General features: G+C 46.0%; 2 protein-coding genes across 2 annotated transcripts in view; both read left to right on the top strand.

Moving 5' to 3' along the window:
• Positions 1-4,317: 4,317 nt before the first annotated feature.
• parp10 (poly(ADP-ribose) polymerase family member 10) lies at positions 4,318-14,715 on the top strand (the record flags this gene model as incomplete). The annotated part of the gene is made up of 11 exons (XM_080516588.1): positions 4,318-4,325; positions 5,795-5,970; positions 6,064-6,306; positions 6,964-7,194; positions 7,390-8,345; positions 9,221-9,433; positions 10,680-10,803; positions 10,878-11,858; positions 11,939-12,072; positions 12,161-12,335; positions 13,256-14,715. 11 exons carry the CDS (start codon positions 4,318-4,320, stop codon positions 13,552-13,554), a joined length of 3,540 nt encoding a protein of 1,179 aa, XP_080372714.1. The 3' UTR covers positions 13,555-14,715.
• Positions 14,716-16,898: 2,183 nt separating this feature from the next.
• cpsf1 (cleavage and polyadenylation specific factor 1) overlaps positions 16,899-26,379 on the top strand; it is a 15,769-nt gene continuing 6,288 nt past the window's right edge. The window contains 27 exon segments of the mRNA XM_080516548.1: positions 16,899-17,029; positions 18,228-18,387; positions 18,470-18,497; positions 18,580-18,713; positions 19,849-19,929; positions 20,535-20,686; positions 20,835-20,872; positions 20,875-20,980; positions 21,091-21,172; positions 21,174-21,219; positions 21,222-21,230; positions 21,340-21,450; positions 21,529-21,622; positions 21,716-21,803; positions 22,044-22,187; positions 22,267-22,318; positions 22,566-22,639; positions 22,724-22,798; positions 24,368-24,448; positions 24,690-24,788; positions 24,890-25,021; positions 25,023-25,130; positions 25,735-25,876; positions 25,954-26,048; positions 26,050-26,083; positions 26,086-26,132; positions 26,212-26,351. Coding sequence (XP_080372674.1) covers positions 18,244-18,387; positions 18,470-18,497; positions 18,580-18,713; positions 19,849-19,929; positions 20,535-20,686; positions 20,835-20,872; positions 20,875-20,980; positions 21,091-21,172; positions 21,174-21,219; positions 21,222-21,230; positions 21,340-21,450; positions 21,529-21,622; positions 21,716-21,803; positions 22,044-22,187; positions 22,267-22,318; positions 22,566-22,639; positions 22,724-22,798; positions 24,368-24,448; positions 24,690-24,788; positions 24,890-25,021; positions 25,023-25,130; positions 25,735-25,876; positions 25,954-26,048; positions 26,050-26,083; positions 26,086-26,132; positions 26,212-26,351 — 2,336 coding nt within the window. The 5' untranslated portion in view covers positions 16,899-17,029; positions 18,228-18,243.

Genomic DNA, 26,379 nt, shown 5'->3' on the forward strand with positions numbered 1-26,379 from the left:
AAATCTGCTCACGTGTCACAACACTCTGTGTTTCAGCTCCTTCCACGTCCACCCGAGGGGATTCATTTGGAGAACAAACACACCACTAAGGCACTTTCAGGGAAAACAAGGAAAGAACGATCTGATATTCATTGACTGTTTTGGACGTTTGTGCGACTGACATGGATGTGTGTGGGAGAGACGGAAGATGAACACTTGAATTATTCAGTTATGCAGATGTGTGTGGACTCCTGCCATGCAGTACATGTCTATCTCTTCTTCTCTTTTTTCCTCTCCTCTTGCTGCAGTGTGTGTGAAGAACAGGAGGTTAAATATTAAAACGTAATGTGTTTCAGCCACACTCGGATCCCTCTTCTTTCACATTTCAACAGCAAATTGTTGCTCCTCGGACAGAAATATCAGATTTTATTGTTCCCGGTCATTATAAATCCAGATGTTAAAACACCTTTGCTCACATTATTCCTGCTTCACGAGGGATATCCTCACTTTTAACATGTATTTGTGTCAAAACCACGGGTGTTGATCGGCCTTAACACCCTAGGGGATGTACACTCCACTGCCCGTGTTTAATGTGGTTGTTGGTATAACGCCTTTCCCATCATTCCTTGCTGATCCTGACAATTTTGTAATAAAACGCTGTGAACGCCAGCAGGTTTCTGGGGTCAGTGCTTTGAAGCGATCGTCATGGTGAATTACATAAACATACCAGATGATGAATAATGAAGGTTAAGGAGAAGGGATCCAAGCTGCAGCTGTTCCCCCTTGCAGAGACGCCGAGAAAAGTTTGCGCTCGGCGTCTTTATTTATAGCCGACTCCTTGGCGCTAATTGATGGTAAATGGACATCTTCACCACTCCGGCAGTCCCTCAGAGAGGATGACGTCTGCATATCCCCTCAGCTGCGAGTCACTAAATGGCTTAAAAGGCCAATGTGGAAGCACTGTATGGCAGGTAGGACGTGTGGAGGTTTCTGCCGTCGCCTCATTTGAACAATCAACAGAAACTCTCAGGATCGTTTCTATTTTAGAGTATTTGGGGTCACATTTGTAAAATCTACCATTAGAATGTATGACGATGTGCCACACATGAGGCCTACATGCAGAAAATCTACATGTATGTTTATAGTTTAAATCCTTTAAAGCATCTATTTCAGTCTTCTTCCCAGGTTGCCTTCTTATTTGAACTTCATTAATGAATATTGTACTAAATACTGCAATAACATTGACATTTTATCCTTTATTTCCATGAAGAGGGGTCTTACTTGTTTTGTTTCCTAACTTAATCAATCACAAATAAAATATATAATCCTGTATTTATTATAATACAAGCTCGACTGATCAAGTTTGTGTTGCAAATTTAGAAAAATACCCAATGATTCAATCTTTTTTGTAAAAGGTCACAATAAAGGTCAATTTCTAACTTTATTTCTTATAAATCTTATCAGGTTTCATACACAGAAATGAGGAATTACTGGCAAAACGTGGTGATTCTGTTGTCAAATTGCTGCTTGAGTAACATCTAGGTACTTTGAATGTACCTTCTCTTCTGGGAAACCTGAAGGTACCGGAAATCACTACAATCTCAACATAAAGCCAACTTTAGTGAAATGTTGAAAATTGAAAACGTTGAAAAACATACTAATATAAATATACTGACTCTTACAGGACGGTTTTGGCCTACAAGCTTTATGTTTGATATAGAAGAGACTTTAAAATAAACCCACACTGGTCAATTTTCAGCAAATTTTCTACAGTATTTAAAATAAAAACAAACAAAAAAATAATATCCACATCCATTCCTACTCACCAGCAATAATATATTCTATAGAGTGTGAGACGGAATCAAATTCTTCCCACAGTGTTTTATCTTCATGTCACATTAAAATTTTAAAATGCTCAGCCGGGCCGGCTGATTATCTATGCATGAGCTTGTAATAATGATATGGAAAGTTAATGAGATGTAAAGTGCACTGAACTGTATGGGGTCTTCTCAGAAGTTGACGTATTCATGCGGCAGATGATGCAGAGACAGACGGGATAAACAGGAGAGGAGAGGAGAGGTCAAGCTCTCCAACAACTGAGTGTTTGGTTCAAAACACCAGAAGTGAGGAATTATGTTGCTAATACTCTACATACATTACTTTCCCATATCAACCAGAAGAACACTTGGGTTTCAGGGTGCTGCTTGCTGGAGGTTCCGAGGCTTTCTAAACTTACTGTATATTGATAAATAATGGCCATATGTCAATTATGTTTTCAAAAGGTGAATTATTCTAAGCTCAGATATGTTACTAGTGATGCACACGACAATGAAATAACTATCCGGGGTGAAGTCTTCAGATAAAATCTCTTTTCATTAGTTTACAATTCTATGGCTTTTACATATATGGCCATTGTAAATATTAATAATGTGTTTTACAGCTTTTCAGTACTCTTTGTTTGTGGAGTTGCTTTTATACACCTTCATATAAAGAATAATGTTAGTATTTATTATGTACATATTTTACATACTATTATTTATTAATGTTAAGGGTATCCTGTTCAAATGTGATAACTGCAGCAATAATGTAATGATGCATGAGCTGGACTGACTTTTTTTGCAGTTTTTGTGCAGTTTGCTCATCTAAAATGTTACAGGAACTTGATAGTCATCTCATCTAATCACTGAAGAAACATACTGAGCAGCTCTGTACACACTGAAAAACATGATGCACAATGGTTTGTTTAAGACTGCAAACCAGTGTCCCTATTATATTATATTATATTATATTATATTTAAAAGTAGAACATGTTCAATAACAGATGTGCTGGAGGTGAGGAAGAAACTTAAATTTAAAAAAGTACATAGAGGCAAAAATGCAAATATAAATTAAATTGAATTCAAAGAAAAAGTTAACGAATCTAATGACTTGGTTCACATAAGGCTCTGGTTTTCCCAGCTTTGTGCAGTATTCAATTAAATTGAGTCCAGGTGGGATTTTAACATGACAACTGTTTAGTTGGGTTTTCACTTTGTAAACTTACTGGCATGTAGTTGCAATCTTAATAACAGCAGACGAGAACGTTTTCCTCCAGTTTATATCAAAACATCTAATATTCCAAACAAACAGAGGCAGCGTTGTCACGTTGAGCTCGAGGCACCGTTTCCCTTGAACGCCGTGATGACGACACCTGACGGTGAGCGCGAGGCACAACACGGAAGTGCTGCTTCGCTCCAGCTCTGGGAGAAGCTAATGTTCACAGAGTGACAGGTGAGCAGTTTTTAATTCAACTCCACCGTCATACACACACTTTTCCACCCCGTCTCCGTCTGAAACACGGTATGAACACAGCATGTCGCTGTAGCTTCAGCTTCCAGCTCTCAATTTGACGCTTTTTAGCTTTGGTTTCACTTTCTCGTGGGAAGGAGGAGGGCGCGCGCCCCCCGCGCTAACTTCAGGTAAATAAAACCACAATCCTCTTTGATCAGTTTAACTCTTTTTCAACTCACTCATATCTTCAATTCTAGTTTATTAGACCTGCTCTTGCCGTGTGGGAGGTTTCGGGGTGTCCGTGGACACTGGAGGATGTTGTTCGTAGGCCACAGACACGCTGGTTGTGTACCTGAACGCACCGTCATTCGCTTTAACTACAGTAAACGACTGGCAGACTTTTTAACTGCAGGCTTATTTCACGCTTTTGCCAGAAACACATTTCCATGAACTGCTTCAATAATAATAAGAATGCTTGAGAAATGTTATATCCGGTCCGTGATGTTGGTCCGGTTTTAACTGCAGGGGCTGACAATCCCAGGTGTATGGTTATTTTGTAATGGTGAATCTCGTTGGAAATTGACACGGAGGTACCATCGTGGCCTGGAGAACAAGAATGTGGTGGGGGTTGCTGAAAACAAATATTATTTTTTTTTTTACAATAAGCTTGTACAGTACTGTATGTATTGGGTGTGAATTCAGTGTGTAATTGAGACAATGCTACAGTGATTCGAGTTGAAATTTGGCTCAGAGGTACCTCGGAGCCTGTAGAACAAGAATGTGGTGGCTTTTCCTAAAAACAATTTGATTTTGGATGAAGTTTTGGCACAATACGCCTGTACAGTGCTGTTGTTGTGAGTTGTGCTTGCAACTGAGGTGTACTTGAACGCACCATGAAGTGCCTGACTGCTTTCCCGTAATACGCTGTGTAAACAGGCATTCTAGTTTAAACTGCTATTTGCTGCGGGGCTCAAACAGCTGCGAGGCTACTCCAAACAATATTAAAGTATGATTGATCGGTTCATTAGCAACCTGGAACGCACAGCCCCGTCGCTGACCTGTGGCATAATGCGGAAGTAAACAAAGACAAACCTGACCTTTCACACAAAAGTTGGCGGACCATACAACAGAAGAGACTTCGGCCCGGACGGTTCTGACGGAAGCAGCTGAGCGAAGAACATGACGTCATTTGTTCGCTCAGACCCTCCGCTGTCAGAACTTTCTTCTCCTTCCAATAGGTTTTTGAAGAAGAAGTGTCCTGCAAATGTCATTAACAGGTGTTGAAAACAAAATAGTCTCAAAAATAAGAAAATGTAACTCTTCAAGTAGGTTAAACAGTTTTAAAGCTTTGAAAAACAGGTAAAGCATTTCATAAAACTGGCCAATTTAAATGTATTACAGCAGCCCAATTTCATCTTGAATGGACTGTACCAGTAAAACTGCCATAATAACCTTGTATATTAAAACAAAAAAAGTGTTGTGGTACAGAGCATATGTGATGAAAATATCACATTTTACAAAACCAAACAATTACTACAGAAAAATTTCACCATGAAGCTAATTTCAATGAAACCTTCTGGTGCAAAATACGGTGAAATATCCACAAACCTTCTCTTACAGCAGTTGGTTTATGCATGTTTTTGCACCCTGACAGCATCACTAATATCTCAGCTCTGGTCTCAATGTTGCATTGTGTCCTGTACTCCTCAAGGAATTTGTTTAAAATTAATCCCATTTCCTTGGTGGTGTGTCGGGCCGGATTGGACTTTAAAAAGCCTTTGGGAATGTAATAACTACAGCCAGTATTGTATTAATAGACAAGTAGGACTGAATTTCATGGACATAAAATAGTTTTTTTGCAGTTTTTTGCTTCTCAAAAGTAGTTATTTTGATGGTATTGTCCTGATTTTAAACTGGAACTGATTCAAAGGAACATTACTGATGACGTGTCCCAAAACGTACTTCTTCCCCAAATCTGACACACAGCTCCCATGGCACTCTGAAACAGGACGTCTCAGGTGGTGACCATCTTTTGGCACAAAGGACAGTTTAATATCATGTCCCGTGTTTAATGATTCTTCTGCAGCACTGTCTAAATGATGGTTGTTCAAGGCTTTTTTTTTTAATACTATCTATTGAATCACCATTGTTTATCTGCATAGGTGTGATTCATAACTTCTGGGCATTTTTCCTGATGAGTGTCATTTAAACTCTTTTGAGGATGCACTTATTTACACAGACATTAAAACAATTAAATGTTGACTTTTTGATTAAAATAATTGGACACCTCAACATAAAACAGAAGATAGAGAGCTGCACCAAAGAAAAGTTTGTGGATTTATGCATTACATTATATTTTCCTAACCCTAACCCTAACACCCAGCCAATAATCTTAATAGATTCCGATATTATTGGCTCAACATATGATCTCATTGGCTTAAATACATTTAAAATGGCCAAAAATAAGATGTTTGGGAACGTTTCTGGTTGTCACAAAGGGTCTGAGAGGATTTTTGTCCTTGACCTGTGTGAGCTATGTTTGCAGGATGTCGGCCGATAGCCTGGAGGAGAGGACGGTGGAGGTGCAGGCGCCGTCGGGGGAGCTGGACGAGGAGCTGCTGCTGCTCTACTTTGAGAACAGCCGTCGTTCTGGCGGCGGTCCGATCGCCTCCGTGGAGAAGAGCGGCGGCCGCGCGGCGCTGGTGTTCGAGGAGGCAGAAGGCAAGCTGAAGAACCACAAGCTGCAAGCGCGAGTTTGCAAAAGTTTAAAGTCTTTAATTCTTGTGCTTCTTGGGCTGCGATCCACTCCGACAGCTGCGGCCCGAGTGTTGTCCAGAGGCCGCCACGTCCTGCACAACCTGGAGCTGCTCGTGCGCAGGCCCGCCGCCAAGGACCCGCGCAGGCTGCTGCTGCGGGGCGTCAACCCCGGCACCAGCCACGAGCTGATCGAGCTCTACGTGGAGAACATGATGGGGCTGGACCCGCAGGACTACAAGCTGCTGCCCACAGCCAGGACGGACCTCATCCTCATCCACTTCAGCCACAACTTCACCAAAGGTCCGCCTTCTACGTGTGTTGATGGGACGTCCAGTCATCAAGCTAATGACTCCGGGTCGCTGAGAGGGAAGACATTTTACTGGGAGATTAAAACTGAGTGGTTATGCTTATTATGGCGATGTCACAAACGGGAATAGTGAGCGGGTGTGACGATCTGGTATTGGAGTGGAGTAAATGCACGCAGGAATGTGGTGTGCTGCAATCTAATGCTACGTTTTCAGGGAGAGGTAAAATGTTTCCCAGCTCTTAATTTCAGTGAGAGATGGGAGGATAAATGAGGCATATCTGCTCTCTATATAGAGACACTAAAGGTTTTTTTTTTTCCCACACAAGGTTGATATTCCAGGGAAAACCAGGGTGGGTGTCTGTATTTCACTGATGGAGGGTGGAGGCTACAAGGCCCCGTTTACACGACAACATTTCAAGTGAAAACGTGACATTTTTGTATTTTCAGCATTTTGCAAACGACATAATTTTGCAGGGAAACGGCAGAAATGCTGAAAACGATCTGCTTTTGGTTCTGAATTATGTCGCCTCAGAAACGAGTCACCGACTCGCCTGAAAAGAGAACAACAATATTCTCCAGACCGTGCCTGTGTGACACTCCCTATTAGCGTCGTCTCCGTCGTCACTTCACAGTTGTTCTCTGCGTCACAGACTTCCAGAAAGCGAGAACCAACGTCTCCCGGCGAGCCCTCGACGGCGCCCACGTCTCTCTGGAGCAGACGGAGCAGACCGACTCCATCCTGGTGGAGAACCTGCATCCCGGAGCCGCTCCGGACCTGCTGGCTCTGTACTTCGAGAGCAACCGGGGCGGCGGCCAGCAAGTGAAGGGGGTCGTCATGCTGTCGGAGGTCGCGGCCAAGGTGTCCTTCGCCAACTACGACTGTAAGCGCAACCCTTTGAATTCTTCTCGCTGCCTCGCGGTTGTGTCACTGATTCCCCCGTGTGTGTGTGTGTGTGTGTGTGTGTGTGTGTGTGTGTGTGTGTGTGTGTGTGTGTGTGTGTGTGTGGTGTGTGGTGTGTGGTGTGTGGTGTGTGGTGTGTGGTGTTTGGTGTGTGTGTGTGTGTGTGTCGGAGCAGCTGTGGACGCCGTGCTGGAGCTGCCACACAAACTGGACGGCGCCGAGCTGGTGGTCAAGCCGTACTTCGATTTCCTTCAACCCGCCGAACCTCGCCGTGACAGCGGGAGCCAGGATTCCTCTGGGAATGACGTCCAGATGCAGACGACTCCTCCGGTGGAGGTCCAGGCGGAGGAGGAGGAGAAGGAGGAGGAGGAGGAGGAGGAGCCCATGCAGTGTCACACCGAGTCCTCGGAGGTCATAACGAGCCAGGTCGCCGTCGCCGACCCGCTGAAGCTCGCTCTGTTCCGGTGCAGCGCCTTTCAAACGGATCTGCAGAAGGCGAACCCCGACGCCGTCGTCCAGGTGAAGGACGACGGCGTGCTCATTACAGGGAGTAGCCCAATACGAGTGGAGCAGCTCAAACAGAAGGTCTTGGATTTCATTGGCAGCATGGCCGAGACAAAGGTGGTCCTCCGGCCAGACGTGGCTCACTTCCTCGCAAAGAAAGACGTACGAGAGCGGCTGGTGGAGACCATGAGGCGGAGCGACTGCCCAGCCCTGTACTCTGTGTCGGACTCCGACGTGGCGATCGTGTCCCTTTCCCGGGACAAAGCCGAGCAGGCGCGCGGCTTCCTGAAGTCCCAGGCGCGCCACTTCAGCATGCCGCTGGACCCGGAGCAGGAGGGTCTGCTCGGCTGCAGAGAGTGGTCGGCCTTCCTGGAGGACCTGAGCCTCTGCTCCGCGAGGCTGTCGGACCGGGGGCGGGGCCTGGACGGCTGGACTCTGGAGGGACTGGAGGAGGAGAAGCGGCGTGCCATCCTCCACTTCCTCACCACGCCCGTGGAGAGGGAGACGCTCATCCCCATGGAGCCGGGCATGCTGAAGTACGTCCAGATCCACTGCCACCAGCTGCTGGCCGACATGAACCAGGTGTCCATCCTGCCCCTGGAGGCCGACGGCGTCTGTGGACTGAAGGTCAGACAATCATCAACTGTACTCAACAATCACTGACTTGTCATTATTTAATAGATCAAGTATTGTTTCAAGCTTTTTTTCTTTTCTTTTCTTTTACATTTTCACTCGTGTTTAAGTACAACCTCCAGGCAAATATTTATCAATTCATATTGAAAGGTGTATTTTTTGATAGCAGAGCTGCTGTAAACATCACTGAGACACTTGTGTCAATAGTTTAGTGTTTTCCTTGAAAAGTGTAAGAAAAAACACACACACACACACACGTATATATATATTTTAATGTTTCCCAGACTGGGCTTCATTTCCTCAGAAACAGTTTATAGATTGATCGATTGGGTGCTGCCCAGCCCTGCGAGTCAAGGAAGCTTAGCTTGACTTCCTGTTTGAGCCGCTTCTTCTCCGGTTGAATTAACATTTATGTGACATTATGTTTCGAACGCATCCTATATCTTGTCTGTACTCCCCATACATACCATTTTATCACGTGTCGATGATCTCTTCATTTATTCACTGAAGGCAGCGATGACATGCACGCTGGTATTCATGTCGACTGAAAGGAGTCTCCTTTGTACACCTTCAGTCATACTCGGCTTTATGGAATCCATTTGATCACTATAAACAAGGTTTTTAGTTTTTTGTCACATTTCAGATCCAGTTTGTTGCAGATTGGTTCAGCCTCTCTGTAAATATTCATTATCCACCCAGTCATGTGGCCAACCTGTTTCCAGTTCACCTCCAATTAGTCGTCCGATTTTCTCCTCAGTTGTTTGCGATCGGTTCGTTTGACCTTTCTGATCGTTGTGGACGGGTCGAGGAGCCACAGCCCTGTTCTCCTGTTCTCATGCGTTGAGTGTCTTCTGACCGCCCCTCCACAGCTCCACGGCCAGGCGGTGGCCTGCCAGATGGCGGAGGAGGTGCTCCAGGGCGTGATCTCCTCCATCTGCACCAAGACCATCGCCGTCAGCGCCCCGGGCCTGACCCGCTACCTCAACCACAAGGACTGCCTGAGCATCCTGCACGAGATGGAGGCCAAGTTCCAGGTGTACATCATCACGCAGCTCGTTCCCTGGGACTATGTGCACAACGAGGTGAGCAGCTACTGGAAGCCACGCGGTCGTCGGTCTTCCTCTTTATCGCCGGAGGCCGAGTTTACCAGCAGCTGTCGCCTAGAATCATTCACGTCTTCTTGCACAATCTGTGCTCCCAAACTTCACCAATGTCATCGGACCCAGTCAACATACTTCTTGATTTTATATCTTCAGCAACTTTACCGTCGCCCACGTTCCAAATACGGATGAATGTGACGTCCTGACCTCTCGTACAGCAGGCGGAGTTCATGTCTGTTTATTATGTGGAAACTAGAGTTAAAGGCTTAGTGAAATGTAAAACACTACTTTGCAAAAAACGATAGTTTGGGTTCTACTTCAAAGGTTCCTCCGACTCTGCCCCACCACTGTTGTCGCATAACAAAGTTATTTGAATTTTGAATCTCCAGCCGAGGAAGTCGGGGGGAATCCTTCTTCGTGGGCGTGACGTCAAGAGTTGTGCAGATCTCCATCTGTTGTGTTTATATCGGCTTGTTTCCCTCTGAAATATAGAAGTTTTTACCATGATTTGAAGTTATAGTCTGCGTTTTATGAGCCTTGACGAAAGATTGAGCCTGGAAGAGACCGAGAGAGGAGAAAAGGAGCACGGCTAGCGGGAGCGGCAGCCTGAGATGTAGAACTGCCAGGTTCAAGAACTGTTTTATTCCCTTCGCCTTCCATCTGTTAAACAGAGGACTGTAAATACTTATTTATTCTTCTGTTTGAACTTATTTCCACTTATTTAACTCATTTTCACTTGTTTATTGTTGCACTGCATTTTAGGCAACGTATTTTATCTCAGGGTTTTTTTTAAAGTTATTTTATCTCCAGTACTTTTTGTGTGTTTTATCGCTGCATCGAAATTTCAGTGCATCTCTTCTGTAGTTGTCAGAATGACAATAAAGTCTGTCTGTCGTGTTTTACGGTTTCTTTTTCTTCAGTTTCCAGTCAGAAAGGTGATATTTCCACTCAGTGTTCTGATGTATGTTATTTAAAAAGATAATCAACTTCTATTAGTAATGTTAATGCAGATTTACAATCTAAGAGGACATAATGTTGTTTATCTCAAATTTATTTAGTGGTCACAATTCAAAATGTTTCTACATGTTTAAATAATATCGTACGAAACTGATCTGTTTTAACATAAAAATCTGCTTTAAAATAGGACAAGGACAAAGTGAATTCCTGCTAATTACCGAGGCCTGGAGGTGGTTTTGTGCTAAAAGCAGCATTGCGCTCACCCTTCCAGGATGTTGCAGGCAGTGCGTGGAAGATGTTGCCCAAAAGCTTCCCCCGGGTTTCCTCGGACGATTCTGCACAAGAGCTGAGATCCGATTCAGTCCAAAGCCAAACTGGTGGATCTTCAGCTCAAGGTACGATCTTCTCTCTCTCCTCACTATTCTCTTTCCTCTTTGTTCAGTTTTCAAACAGCTTTTCGTCTCCACAGTCCTTTTACACGATGCAAAGAAAGTCCTCGCCGCGGTGGGCGAGAGGCGGCGGGACGACGCGTCCACACTGGACCTGGACGACCTGGACTACATGGACCTGTACACCTCAGACGGACGGACGGAGGGCGAGGGGGCGGCAGGAGACGCTCCGCAGCCCCTCAGTGAGCAGAACGACGGCGGTAGAGAGTTGCTCTCGCCCGACAACCTGGAAGAAGAAGCCCAACTCTCTTTGGCCATCCAGTACTCGCTGGAATCCCGTAACTGGGCGCCGGAGGACGACGAGCAGCTGCAGCTGCAGAAGGCCCTGGAGCTGTCCAAGACCATGATCCAGGACGACATGTTCTGTGGCCAAAGGGAAAAGAACCCCCGGACGAACACAAGCCACCAGGACATCAACAAGATGTCCCTGCAGGAGGCCATCGACTCGGCCAACACCGTCCGCCTGGTGGCGTTCGCCGGCTACGACAGCGACCTGTCCAGGGTGGAGATCGCCTTCAATAAGAAGGTCAGCCAGAGGCAGGTGGACGAGAGGGTGGAGGACAGGAACGTCCGCAAGATGTCCACGTACCACTGGAACTGCCTGCAGGTGATCAAGAGGAAGCACGCGGTGGACATCCAGGTCCAGGGGACCATCGTCACCGTCTCCGGCTTCAAGGAGTTTGTGTCCGTCGCCATGTGGGACGTGAAGAAGCTGCTGGAGGAGCTGTCCGGCTTTGTCCCCGACCAGGACGTCCTGAGGACGGTCCAGTGGGTGTGGCACGACCCGAGCTCCACCGACACCCCCGCTTACTGTCCGGAGGCCACGGTGTACGTCGAGAACGCCTGGAAGAAGAAGATGGGCAAGGTGGACGTCTTGCTCGACGGCGAGCTCCACGTCATCGACTTTGAGAAGATGAAGGAATTCAACAAGGCCACGGGCAAATCTGTGCAGATCTCCAGGAGGCTGCTGAACGAGAAGAGCTTGGATGTGGAGTTACCAGGTGAGAAGAGTCTTCCGTGACGTTCCGGTTTGTGGAGAGTGTGGTGAAATTGAAAGCGGCACTGACTTGTTGGGTTCCAGAGGAAGAGTACACTCTGCTCTCCGACCTGCCTGAAGCCTGCAAGATGGACCAGGAGTCGGACGAGTTCCAGGAGGTGGTGAAGCAGTTCTACCGGACCATCCACGAGTACCACAGCAAAATCCGCATCATCCAGGTGACGAGCCGGGAGGAGCATCACTCCTTTAAAACAAAACACGTTTTTGCTGAGAATGGGCCGTGTGTGTGTGTGTGTTGGTCCCCAGGTGGAGAAGGTCATGAACCGCCTGCTGTACAATCAGTACAAGCTGAAGAAGGCCAGCGTGTCGCAGCGCGCCACCTACCCGGAGATCGAGCGGACTCTTTACCACGGCACCAGCGAGAGCAGCGTGAAGGAAATCTGCATCCACGGCTTCAACAGGAGCTTCTGCGGAAAGAACGGTATGTTTGTTGAAGAAATGTGCTCCAGCAGGAAATCAGGAGTCTGAAGGCTCAAAGAAATGACAATATATCAAAATAGCTCTCAGGCTTTACTTTGGGATTTTTTGCAGTCTTGACGTTTGGCGTCCGGAATCACAAACGACCACAAACAGGGTGTGAAATAGAATTAATACACTTCATTTCACCTTTTCAAAAAAAATGTGTCCCATTAATTTCAAGGAGCAATTTTCAACTCCATCACAGTTGAAGGGTTTATAAACAGACGGACTTTATGTTGGGCAAAAAAATTGATTTAATCGATTTATCAACTTTGTAGCTAAAAATTATTATTATTTCGCAAATTCTAGCCTTTTTGCCCCCCCCCCCCCCCCCCCCCCCCTCAGTTATTCGGCATATCTGGTGTGACGTTCTACCATTTCCTGTTTGTTAAAGCTTGAATATATTGAATGTCGGAGCCTCGTTGGCTTTTTATTTTGGGATTGTTTCTATGCATTTTATCTCTGAGGACAATCACAGCAATAAAATTGCAATTTTAAGTGCATTGAGAGAAAAAAAAATCAAGAATCGAAACTGTAATTTTTCTTTAAAAAAAAAATTAAGGTTTGTTTTTTTTAGGCTAAATTGTCAACTTTGCTCTTTTCCTATATTGGTTTTCATCCCAAATCACCCACACAAAAAATTCATGTTAAAATTCTCGTCATTTTCACTCATCATTGTTTAGTTTTCTGTAAATCCCAACATTTCCATGACGTATTCTCTGTGTCAGAACAAAGAACAAACGTTATTGTGCCGCTATTTTACCATTCAGGCCGAATCAAGATAAACTTGGACTGTTTGTGGTCCTGGAGCAAAACAAAATGCTGACATGTCCACTGGGCGTCTCCTCATGTCTTCCTCTGTCTCCACGTCTCCTCCCGCAGCCACCGTCTACGGCCAGGGCGTTTACTTCGCCGTCAACTCGTCGCTGTCCGTGCAGGATCAGTATTCCCCCCCCAACGCCGACGGCTACAAGTACGTGTTCGTGTCCAAGGTGCTGACGGGCGACTACACCAAAGGCTGCCACTCCATGAAGACGGCCCCCCTGAAGGTGACGGGCGACGTCCCGCTGCGGTACGACAGCGTGACCGACAACATCACCAGCCCGTCCATGTTCGTCATCTTCAACGACACGCAGGCCTTCCCCGAGTACGTCATCACGTGTCAGAGGATCCACCGCTGAGGGGGTCTCCCCGCCGGACACTCTATTGCTTACCGGAGAGCTTCTACCTTGACTTACTGCTTCTTTTAAACATTAAACTTGCTCACATCCCAAACAACATCTTGTGCAATTCAATAAATGGAGATGGTGGATGAGATTCAGGAGTGAATCGATGCAGTGAGACATTCTTCTTCTCTGAATGTATGAATAACAGTCCCCCCCCCCCCCCCATAATAATAATCTAAAATACCTGAGTGTGTGCTGGTTAGTTAGTGTCGTGATTCCTCCGATGCCTTCAGCAGCACGTCGTCACTGGAGGTAGACGAGAGACTCACTGATGCACTTTTCTCAGCGGAAGGCGATGTCGTCCCAAACAACACGACGCTCGTTTCCAGTGAACATTTTTGTATTTGACTACATAGTTTTCGTTTTTTGGGGGTTTCTTTTGCAGACCACATTTCTTCGTCCAGCTCAGAAAGCGCCGGCTCTTCATTTCCATTTGTTCTGAGGAGTCAGAATGTCAAATGATTGTGGACAAACGTCAACCGCTTTTTTTTTTTTTTTTCTCACACTTTAATCAGTTTCAAATACTTTCAAGTTTGGGCTTTTAACTAATTTTTAATATTTATAATTAAAAAGATGGTCTTCAGTTCAGTCCAGAATAACGAGCCCTGTGATAGAAAGATGTCCGTCTTTCCACTGGACTGCTTTATTGTAAAGTTTTGCACGTCCAAGTATTGAACTGTGCCTTTTTCTTTTAACAGAAGCCAATTAATCATGCTTCGCATATTGTAAACCTAACGTGTAAGGTTTTGAATGTTTTTAGTCTGTTAAAAAGAATTTCTGGACATGCCAGTTGAATTTCTGCACCAGAATAGTTTTTTTGTTTGTTTTTGAAAACTATGTTGGCAGATATGTGGGGCTTTATTTGACTCATTATTGTCGCAGTCTGTTTAGCCTTTTTCTTATTGATGTTTATAATTTTAGTTTGATTAAAAAACATTCTTCAACAAATGATTGTCTGCTTTAATTTGATCTGAGATTACAGTCTTAACTTTACAGAAAAAAATAGGCTTTAAAACCAACTTTATGTGAAAAGAAATGCCCAGACCGGAGTCTGCTATAAATATGTGTAATATTGTCTGTGAACTAATTTAACTGGTGAGACTTTTGTCCAGTTTTATTGCAGGTATTTTGTGAAATAAACCAAAGGTGAATTTTTATCTAGTGACTATAATTTGTTCACATCTTTATTTTGACAAAGTATTTGGCAAACGGATCAAAAGTAAACTTTGAATTGAGGTCAAACACTCACATTCACACCAAGGGGCAATTTAGGGTCTCAAACTGACCTCCCATGCAGGTTTTTGGACGGTGGTATTTGAACCCACGACCTCACTTGTTAGATGAGGGCCTTTGAATTAGGTTTTCTTCCTTTCGATGCTCTGGACCAGAACTTTCTTCAAGTCCACTCGTGGGAAAATATATAATACAAACCAACCTGCAGGACATTTAGAACATACAACACAGGTCAATGGCCAGGGTGATTGGGGATGAGCACTTCAACCTGAAAGATATTACATAATATCCTTCAAATCCCAGACACTGTTTTCTCTGCTGCCGTCAGTGCAGCATTACAGCTGCCTGAAGCGAAACAGAGAGGATGAGGAGGATAATTCGGGGAAAAAGTACTTAACATATTCCACTGCATGTTCTATCACAGTGTTTTTCAACCTTTTTTGAGCCAAGGCACACTTTTTTCTTTGGAAAAATCTGGAGGCACACCACCACCCGAAAATTTTAAAATTTTAAACTGTGTAGCCTCGATTAACAATATAAAGTCATTCTCATCAATGCTTTATCAACAGGAATCAAATAAATACAGAAAAAAGTATTTCCCAATTTCTTTTTTTTATTTTTACTCCCTCAGTGTGAAACCTGGACCTGATGGATGAAGAGCTGAGATCCTGGTGAACATTCTTCCTTTTCAAAAACTTCTCCATCACCGTCACTGACACAGTACTTTGATACAAGATGGGAGCAGCAGGAGGTGGAGATTAACCACACTGACGTCTGTTAAGTTTCATTTCACTGGCAACGTTTCGTGCTGCCCTCTAGTGGTGAAGAGTATTGTAATATAAACAACCCACATTTTTAGCTAAGTTGGTTAGAGCGTTGTGCTCATAAACCAGAGGTCGTGGGTTCAATCCCCGTTACGGGCCACACAGTTTTTTGCCCCAAATAGAGAAAGTCACTTCTTTTTTTAACGCTTTAACCTGCTTTCGTACCACGTTCTTACGTAATGACGAAGATGTAAAACCCAATTTGTACTAGTCCAGAAGAAGTCGGGTTTTTGATGAAACGGCACACCTGACTATATCTCGCAGCACAGTGGTTGAAAAACACTGATCTAGTCTTTATCTAGTTTTGGTTAAGTTTAAAGAAGGCAGCGCTTTTTAGCTGCACGTATCGCTTATTGAAGCCGCGTTGACTCAGTTTAACTACAGAGCTTGGAAACATTCAGAGCCACGTGCGAGAATCGAACGTGTTGCTATGTTGCGCTAGCAATGGAAGGTTTCATCCAAAACCCGACTTCTTCTGGACTAGTTTGAGTATAAATTGGGTTTTACACCTTCGTCATTACGTATGAACGTGGTACGAAAGCAGGTTAAAGCATTAAAAAAAAGAAGTGAATTTCTCTATTTGGGGCAAAAAACTGTGTGGCCCGTAACGGGGATTAGAGCTCAATGCTCTAACCAACGAAAAAAAAAAGAGTTTTTATTTTCTTTTGTCTTCAATTTGGAATAGGCATTGGTGGGTTGTTTATATTACGAGTTGTAGTTAATTATTTTGTCTAGTTTGGTTTGGTTTGTTAAATATTGGTGCGCAATCATGAGTGAGAAATGTGTTGTGTCGAGTGCCATCCTGTTATGAAGTTCCGGTTACGAGTGTTCATGTCAAAATAAAAGCCTCTGGTGTTCAGCTGGCAGAATACAATTTCGACTCAGAGCAATTCTTCCGCGATGCTCGCCACAGTATTCATACACGATTACTCTGCACACTGCTCTCACAGCTGACAGCGGCTGTGAGAGTAAATGTTTTTTTCGAAAAAAATGTGAAATTGGATCATTTCCCATGGCACACCTGACTATATCTCGCGGAACACCAGTGTGCCGCGGCACAGTGGTTGAAAAACACTGTTCTATCGCATATGATGCTTGTAACAATAAAAGGTCCTGGCTTGGCTAAACTTTAAATACGTTTCACATCAGGTGGTGCAATTCCACTCCTGACCTGAGAGGGCGGTGTTCAATGTTGATCCTAAAAGATGGAGCTTCTCCTTCTGACAAGAAGAAAACCACCAGCACAACCACAACACGGCGCTTCACCGCCTGCTCGCACCGCTTAAGTTCATGCATCATAAAATATGACGTACTGAACGTGAACAGAAGGAGATCAAACAAAGCTACACACTCAGATTAGCTCCCGGACGTGGGTACGTGGACAGGTTTGATTCATTGTTTTTTTTAATTGGCGCGAGCTGCGCTGCAGTCGCAAACATGCGTGCTAAGCTAAACACCGGCTAACTGTTAGCATTTAGCTTTCATTCTGTCACATCTAATATTATATTAACTTCTAGTATTTTTAATGTGAATAAAACGCGAGGCTGTCCTCAACTGAAATATCTTATAAGCGAATTACAGTGAATTCACACTTGTTCGTAGGCTATAGAAGAATTAAAGTAAACGTTTGAATCAACTACGAAGGTAGCATGGTGTATGCATGAAATATAGACCAATATTATTAAGTAATTAAGTACAAACTACTAAAGAACGTTTTGAATAACTGAAGCTGTGTATTATAATTAATAGATGCCAGGTTTAAAATAATTTAGCAGTCTATTTAATCGATCATGCAAGTGTCAGAGTTGCACCTCTACATCCTCGTACAGATCAGGTCAGGGGTGTTAACATGAAGCGTTTTAAACACATTTCTGAAACAAAAGAAAAGTAAGATTTCTTTAGATTTTAGTTTTTAATTCTATACTTCCTTATGGTGTTTTTGCCAATCCTGCAATTTGATGATACTTGGCCTGTTTGGTTTGCACAACAGACAGCCTGTCCCAATGTAGTCACTTAATGCATTCTCACTGCTCTGGTCACAGACAGCGTTGTTTTCCTTGGTTTAAAATAAATCCAATTAAACATCATCGAATGTTAAGCTTCTTGTGTTTAAAAACGTCTTTTTTTTCTTCTTCTCATGGCCGGTTCGTGATACACAGACTCCCGAGGTCTCAGAGGAGATAGATGGCCTCCAAGGTCCCGTTTACATGAGAACGTTTCAAGAGAAAATGTCAAATTTTTGTTTCAGAAAAGTTTCACGTTGACATGACAACTTACTGAAAACTACATGCAAATCGTAGAAAAGCTGGAAACGGTGCGGTTAGCACGCTATGCCACGAGTTTCTGCAGATTTGCGTTTTAAGCGGCTCCGAACACCATTGTCGTGTAAACAGACACCTAAAACGCAACGTTTTCACTTGAAGCCGTTGTGTAAACGGAGACTTTAATCCAACCACCTGACTTTTAATACACTCCTAATGCTTTTAATTTATACGTTACGCCTTTTTAAAATGTGCCTCTGTTGGAAACCCGGTCTTGACACGAGTGTTTTGTGGCTCGTCCCTGGCGCAGCGAGCTCCTCGCCGAGATGTACGCCGTGTACCGACAGGCCCACACGCCCACCGCGGTGGAGTTCTCCGTCTACTGCAACTTCATCTCCGGCAAGGAGAAGAACCTGGTGGTGGCGGGGACGTCTCAGCTCTTCGTCTACAGGATCATCCACGATGTGGAGGTGAGCGACAGACCCGACCCGCCGAACCCGGCGGAGACGGTTTCCGTGACGTCGTCTGACCCGTGCGTTGTTGTCGTTTCAGAGCACGTCGAAGACTGACAAGTCATCCGGTGTGTTGTTTATCCGACTTTAACACGCGTATCTTTGTTCCCGTAAGCTGCATGTTTTTGCTGACGTGTCTTGTCGTGTCAGACTCCAAAGCTCGGAAGGAGAAGCTGGAGCAGGTGGCGTCCTTCTCCCTGTTTGGGAACGTCATGTCCATGGCCAGCGTGCAGCTCGTCGGCGCCAACAGGGACGCTCTGCTGCTCAGCTTCCAGGACGCCAAGGTAGGACGTCTTTGACGAAAGACAACGGGACGATCGCTGCTTACAGGTACAACATGATGTAGAACAGGGGTGTCCAACATGCGGCCCGGGGGCCAGAAGCGGCCCGCCAGAGGATCTAATCCGGCCGCCATGTGATTTCTTTTAAAGTATAAATATGAAAACTGACAGAGGCCGATCTAAAAACACTAGATTGTCAAAAATGACATTCAAAACCGCCCTTGGTCAGAATTTGACCCCGACATTAATGCATCTGTGGAGGTCACATAACACAACACCTTTCACAATAAAACAATGAGTCCAACTTATGTGAAGTGATACTTTAGAAACGTAAACTCAAAACAATTTCCAGATGATGACAAATTGTTTTAATCCCAAATATGATACAGGTGACTGAGGGTTTTTTTTGGTGTGTTTTTTTTTTTTTTTTTACAACTGTAATTAATAATATGTGATTTCCTTTAATATGTATATTTCAGAATAGACTGGCAAATTCTTGCAGTTACAAAAGAAGGAAAGACTTTGCATTTGTCCATATCTGCAGTTTAATATGTTCTGTTTGACTTGTTGGGCCTCCAGAGGTCACATTAGGTTGATGTGGCCCCTCAACTAAAATGAGTTTGACGCCCCTGATGTAGAAGTTGACGTTACATTTGTACACCACAAAAGGATTTCTCTCCATATAGATTTAATTTGCATTAACCTGATAAAGTACACTACACACACACACACACGCATAGCGCCTGTTCCTAATGTGGTATTATTGTAACTGATCAGAGATGTTAGGTAGGATTATAGTACCGCATGGAGAAATGCTCTCATCCGCCAACAAAGGACATCACAAAGCAATTACCTAATAGTATTTATTGAACAACGTGATTCCATTAGACAAGCCGCAAGAAGGAGAATGGCTTTTCTTTTGCTGACTTTCAGTTTTCATCAGTTCCAGTCAGAGAAGCCAAGAATTAAAGCATTAAATCAAAGTTTTGTATCTGCAATTCTCAGAAATGCTGCAAGATCTTTTTTATTACAGCAGATGGCGATTTTAATTTGGACTCCTCGAGATTAAAGACTGCCTTACAGGATTCCTCTCATCATTAGAAAGTGGAGTTTGTTGACGTGTGTGTTCTGTGTCCAGTTGTCCGTGGTGGAGTACGACCCCGGCACTCACGACCTGAAGACGCTGTCCCTTCATTACTTCGAGGAGCCGGAGCTCAGGGTGAGAGAAGGAAGCTGATCTCAGGCCCCCGATCACACGACCACGTTTGGAGGGAAAATGCCTACTTTCTACGTTTAGAGTTTTGCGTTTACACAGCATCGTTTTGAAAACGGTGTCTGTTTACACCAAAACGGTAGAAAAGCTGAAAAAAAAAAGACGCTTATGGACTCTGTTTGGAGACAATTGTGTCGTTTCTCTGCCTCTGTGGAGACGAAGTCCGAGCATATTAGCAAAACTTGTGTTTTCCCTCATTTCCACTGAGACAGAATTGGAACGCTTTCAAAAAGCTGCACGTTTTTTCCCCCCGTCTCGAGAATGACGGTGCATTTTGGGAAAGATGCCTTTTCCCTCGTTTCCACTGAGACAGACTAAGCATTTCTGAAAAGTTGTTTTTTGACGAGTTTTCCCTCGTTTCCACAGACAAGAACTCAAACCAAAACCAACTCGAAAAGTTGCATTTTCAATTTCTCCACGCTTCGTTGTTTTGTGAAGAAACACCTAAAAACACAAGAGAAGTTTTCCGATCTAACTTGAAAACGTTGTCGTGTGGTCCGTGGGCCTGACGGTCAGTGAGCTGCTGTCTCTCTCTCTCTCCGTGTCTCCAGGACGGATTCGTGCAGAACGTCCACATCCCCATCGTGCGCGTCGACCCGGAGAACCGCTGCGCCGTCATGCTGGTTTACGGCACCCAGCTGGTGGTGCTGCCCTTCAGGAAGGACACGCTGACGGACGAGCAGGAGGGCGGAGTCGGAGAGGGGTACGGCTCCAGATCCCAAGTTTTAAACCTCCGCGCCGGCGTGGATTGAAAATCTCCTAATCCTCCTCCTCCTCCTCCTCCTCCTCCTCCTCCTCCTCCTCCTCCTCCTCCTCCTCCTCCTCCTCCTCCTCCTCCTCCTCCTCCGCAGGCCCAAGTCCAGCTTCCTGCCCAGCTACATCATCGACGTGCGGAGCTGGACGAGAAGCTGCTGAACATCGTGGACATGAAGTTCCTGCACGGCTACTACGAGCCCACGCTGCTCATCCTGTTTGAGCCCAACCAGACGTGGCCGGGGTCAGTCGGCGCCTCCGCCGCGGCGTCCCCCGCCACCTCTCTCGCCGATTGCGACTCGGGTCGGGGTTTTGAACCCCCCCGGAGACTCACGGCCTTTTTCCCCCTCGCAGGCGCGTGGCGGTTCGCCAGGACACCTGCAGCATCGTGGCCATCTCCCTCAACATCATGCAGAAGGTGCACCCCGTCATCTGGTTCGCTCAGCAACCTGCCCTTCGACTGCACGCAGGTCATGGCCGTTCCCAACCCATCGGTGAGCTCCGCGTGCAGAGACCCTCGGCCGATCGGGACTCTCGACTCTCGAGGTTTTTTTCCATTTTCTCTTGAACTGGCGCCCCTGCAGTGATTGGTTGTGTTTCCAGGCGGCGTTGTGGTGTTCGCCGTGAACTCCCTGCTGTATTTGAACCAGAGCGTCCCGCCGTACGGCGTCTCCCTCAACTCGCAGACCGCCGGGACCACGGCCTTCCCTCTGCGTGAGTCCCCTCCCCCCTCCCCGAAACACCCCAACACCCCCTCCCCCGCGTACTGACCCCCGACTCGCTCCCTCGCAGGCGTCCAGGACGAGGTGAAGATCACGCTGGACTGCTCGCAGTCCGACTTCATCGCCTACGACAAGATGGTGATCTCCCTGAAGGGAGGAGAGATGTGAGTTCATGGTCTCGTCCAGGTTGTGGCGCCAACATGGCCCCGCCCCCCCCGGTGTGTGACTGGCCTGTCGTTCCCCCCCCCCCCCCGCAGCTACGTGCTGACCCTGATCACGGACGGCATGAGGAGCGTCCGAGCGTTTCACTTCGACAAGGCGGCCGCCAGCGTCCTGACCACCTGCGTAAGTAAAAGTTCAATTAAGTTCTTTTATTTTGATCTTGAGGATTTTGCTGACGTCTTTTTTTTTTCTCTTTTACAAAATACCTTTGGGGTGTTTTCGCCGTGTTCTTCATCGGGTGGTGGAGGACGTGTATTTTTAATCAGCAACACCTCTTCCTCCTCTTCCTCTTCCTCTTCCTCTTCCTCCTCATCCTCTTCCTCCTCCTCCTCATCCTCCTCCTCCTCCTCATCCTCTTGTCAGATGGTGACGATGGAGCCCGGCTACCTCTTCCTGGGCTCCCGCCTGGGGAACTCTCTGCTCCTCAAGTACACGGAGAAGCTCCAGGAGACGCCCGCAGAGGAGGGCAAGGACAAGCAGGAGAAGGAGAAGGAGAAGGAGAAACAGGTGAGCTCCTGCTCCCTCGCTTCCCGCTACTTCCTGTTGGCCGGATTCTCTCGGTAACTCCTCCTCTGTTGACGTGCAGGAGGAGCCGCCCAACAAGAAGAAGAGGGTGGAAACGTCCATGAACTGGACCGGTACGTTCAGTCCCGTCCCACACAGTGTGTGTGTGTGTGTGTGTGTGTGTGTGTGTGTGTGTGTGTGTGTGTGTGTGTGTGTGTGTGTGTGTGTGTGTGTGTGTGTGTGTGTGTGTGTGTGTGTGTGTGTGTGTGTGTGTGTGTGTGTGTGTGTGTGTGTGTGTGTGTGTGTGTGTGTGTGTGTGTGTGTGTGTGTGTGTGTGTGTGCGTGCATGCGCCCTCAAAGCTCACGTCTTCTCTTCTCCAGACGAGGTGGACGAGATTGAGGTGTACGGCAGCGAGGCCCAGTCAGGCACTCAGCTGGCCACCTACTCCTTCGAGGTGAAGATCAACTCTGCCACATTTCATTTAGAGTTTACAATGTTCTCCCCGTGTGTGTGTCAGGAAATGTTTGTTTTGTGTCAGGTGTGTGACAGCGTGCTGAACATCGGACCGTGTGCCAACGCCTCCATGGGGGAACCGGCCTTCTTATCTGAGGAGGTACTTCACTTTACACATGAGCCGTCACACACACCAGTCCGCTAAGTTTTATTAAGGTTTGCAGGTTTTTTTTAATGTTCATTTTTATGCAAAACAATTTTTAAATTATTCCTATTTTTAAATAAATGATTGTTATTATTATTATTATTATTATTATTATTATTATTATTATTATTATCATCAGATTATCAAAATTATTCATATATAAAAAAAAAGATATATTTTTCTTAACATCTTTCATTACTTTTTATAGATATTCTTTGTTGGAAATATTTAATATTTACTTATATTTTTAAATGCATTTGGATACAATTTTGCAGCACTTTTAATGGATTTTTTGTAAAAACATTTAGAAAATTATATTTAAAAAAAATTAAGTATTGTGCATTTTTCTTTTTTTTGTAGAGGATAGAATGTATTAATATTTTTTATATTATAAAATTAGATTTTTTGTGTGCTAGGGACATTTTTTTAATTGATCAATTTTTGAAATACATTTTCTTAAAATTGTCCGACATCTTTCATTGAAATATTGTGATGCGCAAAATGCACAAGTCATTTATGTTTATTATTTACCTTGTAAAAATAACTCATATTTAACATAATGCGATGTAATAACAGCCTCATTATTTAGCTTGACTTCGTGAGTTTTGAAGCTTTATAACCAGATGTTGTGAGTTTTAAAAAAGCATAAAGAGACATTTTCTTTAAATATATTTATAGTGCTTTAAAAAGTAAACGACAGCTTGATGTTCTGTGACAGATCTTCTGTCCTGAAGTGATTAAGGGCCAATCCCAATTCTACCCCTTACCCCTTCCCCTTTGAAATGCACGTTCATGAGAGTCTGAGGGGTGTCCCATTTCACTAATGTGCAAAGGCGGAGGGGTGAGGGGAAGGGCTATTCACCCCTCAAAACGGAGCTTTTACAGATGCACACTTTAAACAGAGGGGTAGGAGGACATGGCGCCGAAGGACTCGCATTTCACATATATACGCTTCTAAAGTTCTATAAACCTGTTGTGTTTTATACTAGTAAGAACGGCAGAAGTGCTGTTTTGGTAGAGAACGTGTTTATAACATTTTATTATTACACTGTGAAGTTCCAAAGTCTTCTAATATGGTGTTTTGAAAATGGGGACCCCCGAGCAAACAAGGAAGCTCCTCCACTTTCACATGGTGAATGAGGAAATATTTCTGAAGTCCAAATACGGCGCAAAAACTGAAGTAATCCATGTCTCCGTCTATTTCTTCACCTTGATGTGGAAACAAAGCAGCCAAGCTACTGCAACACGTTGAATTTGGGACGGCAGGACGACGCTCCTGCTGGAAAATCAACAAATCTGCTGATATAACGGCGCCGTATTATGATGTCATAACTATGAGACGGAGCGAGAGGGGCGGGGCTGAGCAGAGGGAGAGGGGGGGGGTCCCAAATCTAAGGGCTGAAACTTGCCTTTGCCCTCGTTTTGGAGGGGAAGGCAGAGGCGGAGGGCTAAGGGGTAGGGGTAGGGGTGCAAAATTGAATTGGGATTGGGCCTTAAAACCGGCGCGTGTGTGTTCCGGTTCAGTTTCAGAGCAGCCCGGAGCCGGACCTGGAGGTGGTGGTGTGTTCGGGCTACGGGAAGAACGGCGCTCTGTCTGTGCTGCAGGTGAAATCTTTGACCGTCCTTTGAACGCACCGTCCTGAGAGCCTGCGGCGGCGAGGGCCGTCTGCCGCAGGCCTGGAGCCGGTGCCACAGTAAAGTCTGGGTCTACCACGGGCTGCCTCAGAGGTCCCCGGAGTAGTCTGTAAACACCCCAGACACACATCCTCAATCACGCCTGTGGAATCCTGTCGCCTTCGTTTGTTTGTGTGTTTCTGTGCCGCGTTTCACCTCCGTTCCTTCTCAGAGGAGCATCCGGCCGCAAGTCGTCACCACGTTCGAGCTGCCGGGCTGCCACGACATGTGGACCGTCGTCTCGGCCGCCGAAGTCAAGGAAGACAAAAAGGCAACTGCTCCGCCGGCGCATCACCTCCAAACAACAACAACAACAACAACAACAAGCGTTTGATTCCGAGCGGTACGAGCAACGCCCTTCTGTCTCCACAGGCCGCCAAAGGAGAGCAGTCCGAGGACGGAGGGGACACCGAGACCGGGGAGGACGGAGACGAGGCGGACAAGGAGGAGGAGGAGGACGAGGAGGCGGAGAAGGAGAAGGAGAAGAAGGACAAGGAGGAGGAAGAGAAGAGGAGGAGGAGGAGGAGGAGGAAAGAAGAAGGCGGAGCCTCCTCTGGAGGACGACGCCAAGAAGCACGGCTTCCTCATCCTGAGCCGAGAGGACTCCACCATGGTGAACACTGCAGGAACAATCGCTCTTCCACTGCCGTCGCCATAGCGCCCGGCCAAGATGGTCTTCATAGTAATAATAATACGAATAATACACTCGACTAACGCCTTTTTGTTTGGTTAATTTGAAACAAAAAGGCCATAGAAATGCAAAAAGTAACAGCAAAACAAATAGAACTGACCCCCACAGTATAAACATGACTCATCAAAATTAGCACAGACAGTCCCTCGTGACAAACCAAGCTGTCCACCATAGTCTGTATCAACCTTCAATGTTTTTTTTATTTAGATAGCAACAAAAAAAAAAGAAATCAATACAAAAACTCTGCATCAGTCCCCCACAATTCAAACAAACTTCCACAAGCACATCATGTTGGGAGGAAGTGGCTGTCCCGTCCAGCAGAGAGCCACAGACACAACGGTCCCTCATGGAGTCCCAGTTGATCCCCCATAGTCCCAATTAACCTGAAGGATGCATGAAACTGGACCCCCAACCAATTTCATGATTTAAAAATATCGTTTTCCGTTCTCTGTGACACATCGCACAGTCCTCCATAGTGCAAGTAATTCACTGCAGTGGCACATTTATCAAACTAATATTTCCCCAGATCCTGCAGACGGGCCAGGAGATCATGGAGCTGGACACCAGCGGTTTCGCCACGCAGGGACCCACGGTGTTCGCCGGGAACATCGGCGACAACAAGTACATCATCCAGGTTTCCCCCATGGGCCTGCGGCTCCTGGAAGGAGGTGAGACTCCCACTTCTTTCCACCACACCAGTGTTGTCGCCGCCAGCGCCAGGCGTGAACGAAACTCTCCCTTCCAGTGAGGCAGCTCCACTTCATCCCCGTGGACCTGGGATCCCCCATAGTGCACTGCTCCGTGGCCGACCCCTACGTGGTCATCATGACGGCGGAGGGCCGTGGTCACCATGTTCGCGCTGAAGAACGACTCGTACATGGGAAGACGCACCGCCTGGCCCTGCAGAAGCCCCAGATCCCCACGGTGAGTCCGCCGGCCAATCAGAGGAGGCGCTAGTGTTGCGCCGGGCGATGGCAGGTGTTTGACCGGGGCTGTTCCGCAGCAATCCCGCGTGATCACGCTGTGCGCGTACCGAGACGTCAGCGGGATGTTCACCACCGAGAACAAGGTGGCCTGCTCCCTCAAAGAGGACGCCGTCGTCCGGAGCCACTCGGAGGCCGAGACCATCATCCAGGACCTCAGGTGAGCTCTGCTGCCCCCTCCCTCATCC

The sequence above is a fragment of the Blennius ocellaris genome (assembly GCF_963422515.1).
Source record: "Blennius ocellaris genome assembly, chromosome: 20".
In the NCBI taxonomy this organism is placed as follows: Eukaryota; Metazoa; Chordata; class Actinopteri; order Blenniiformes; family Blenniidae; genus Blennius; species Blennius ocellaris.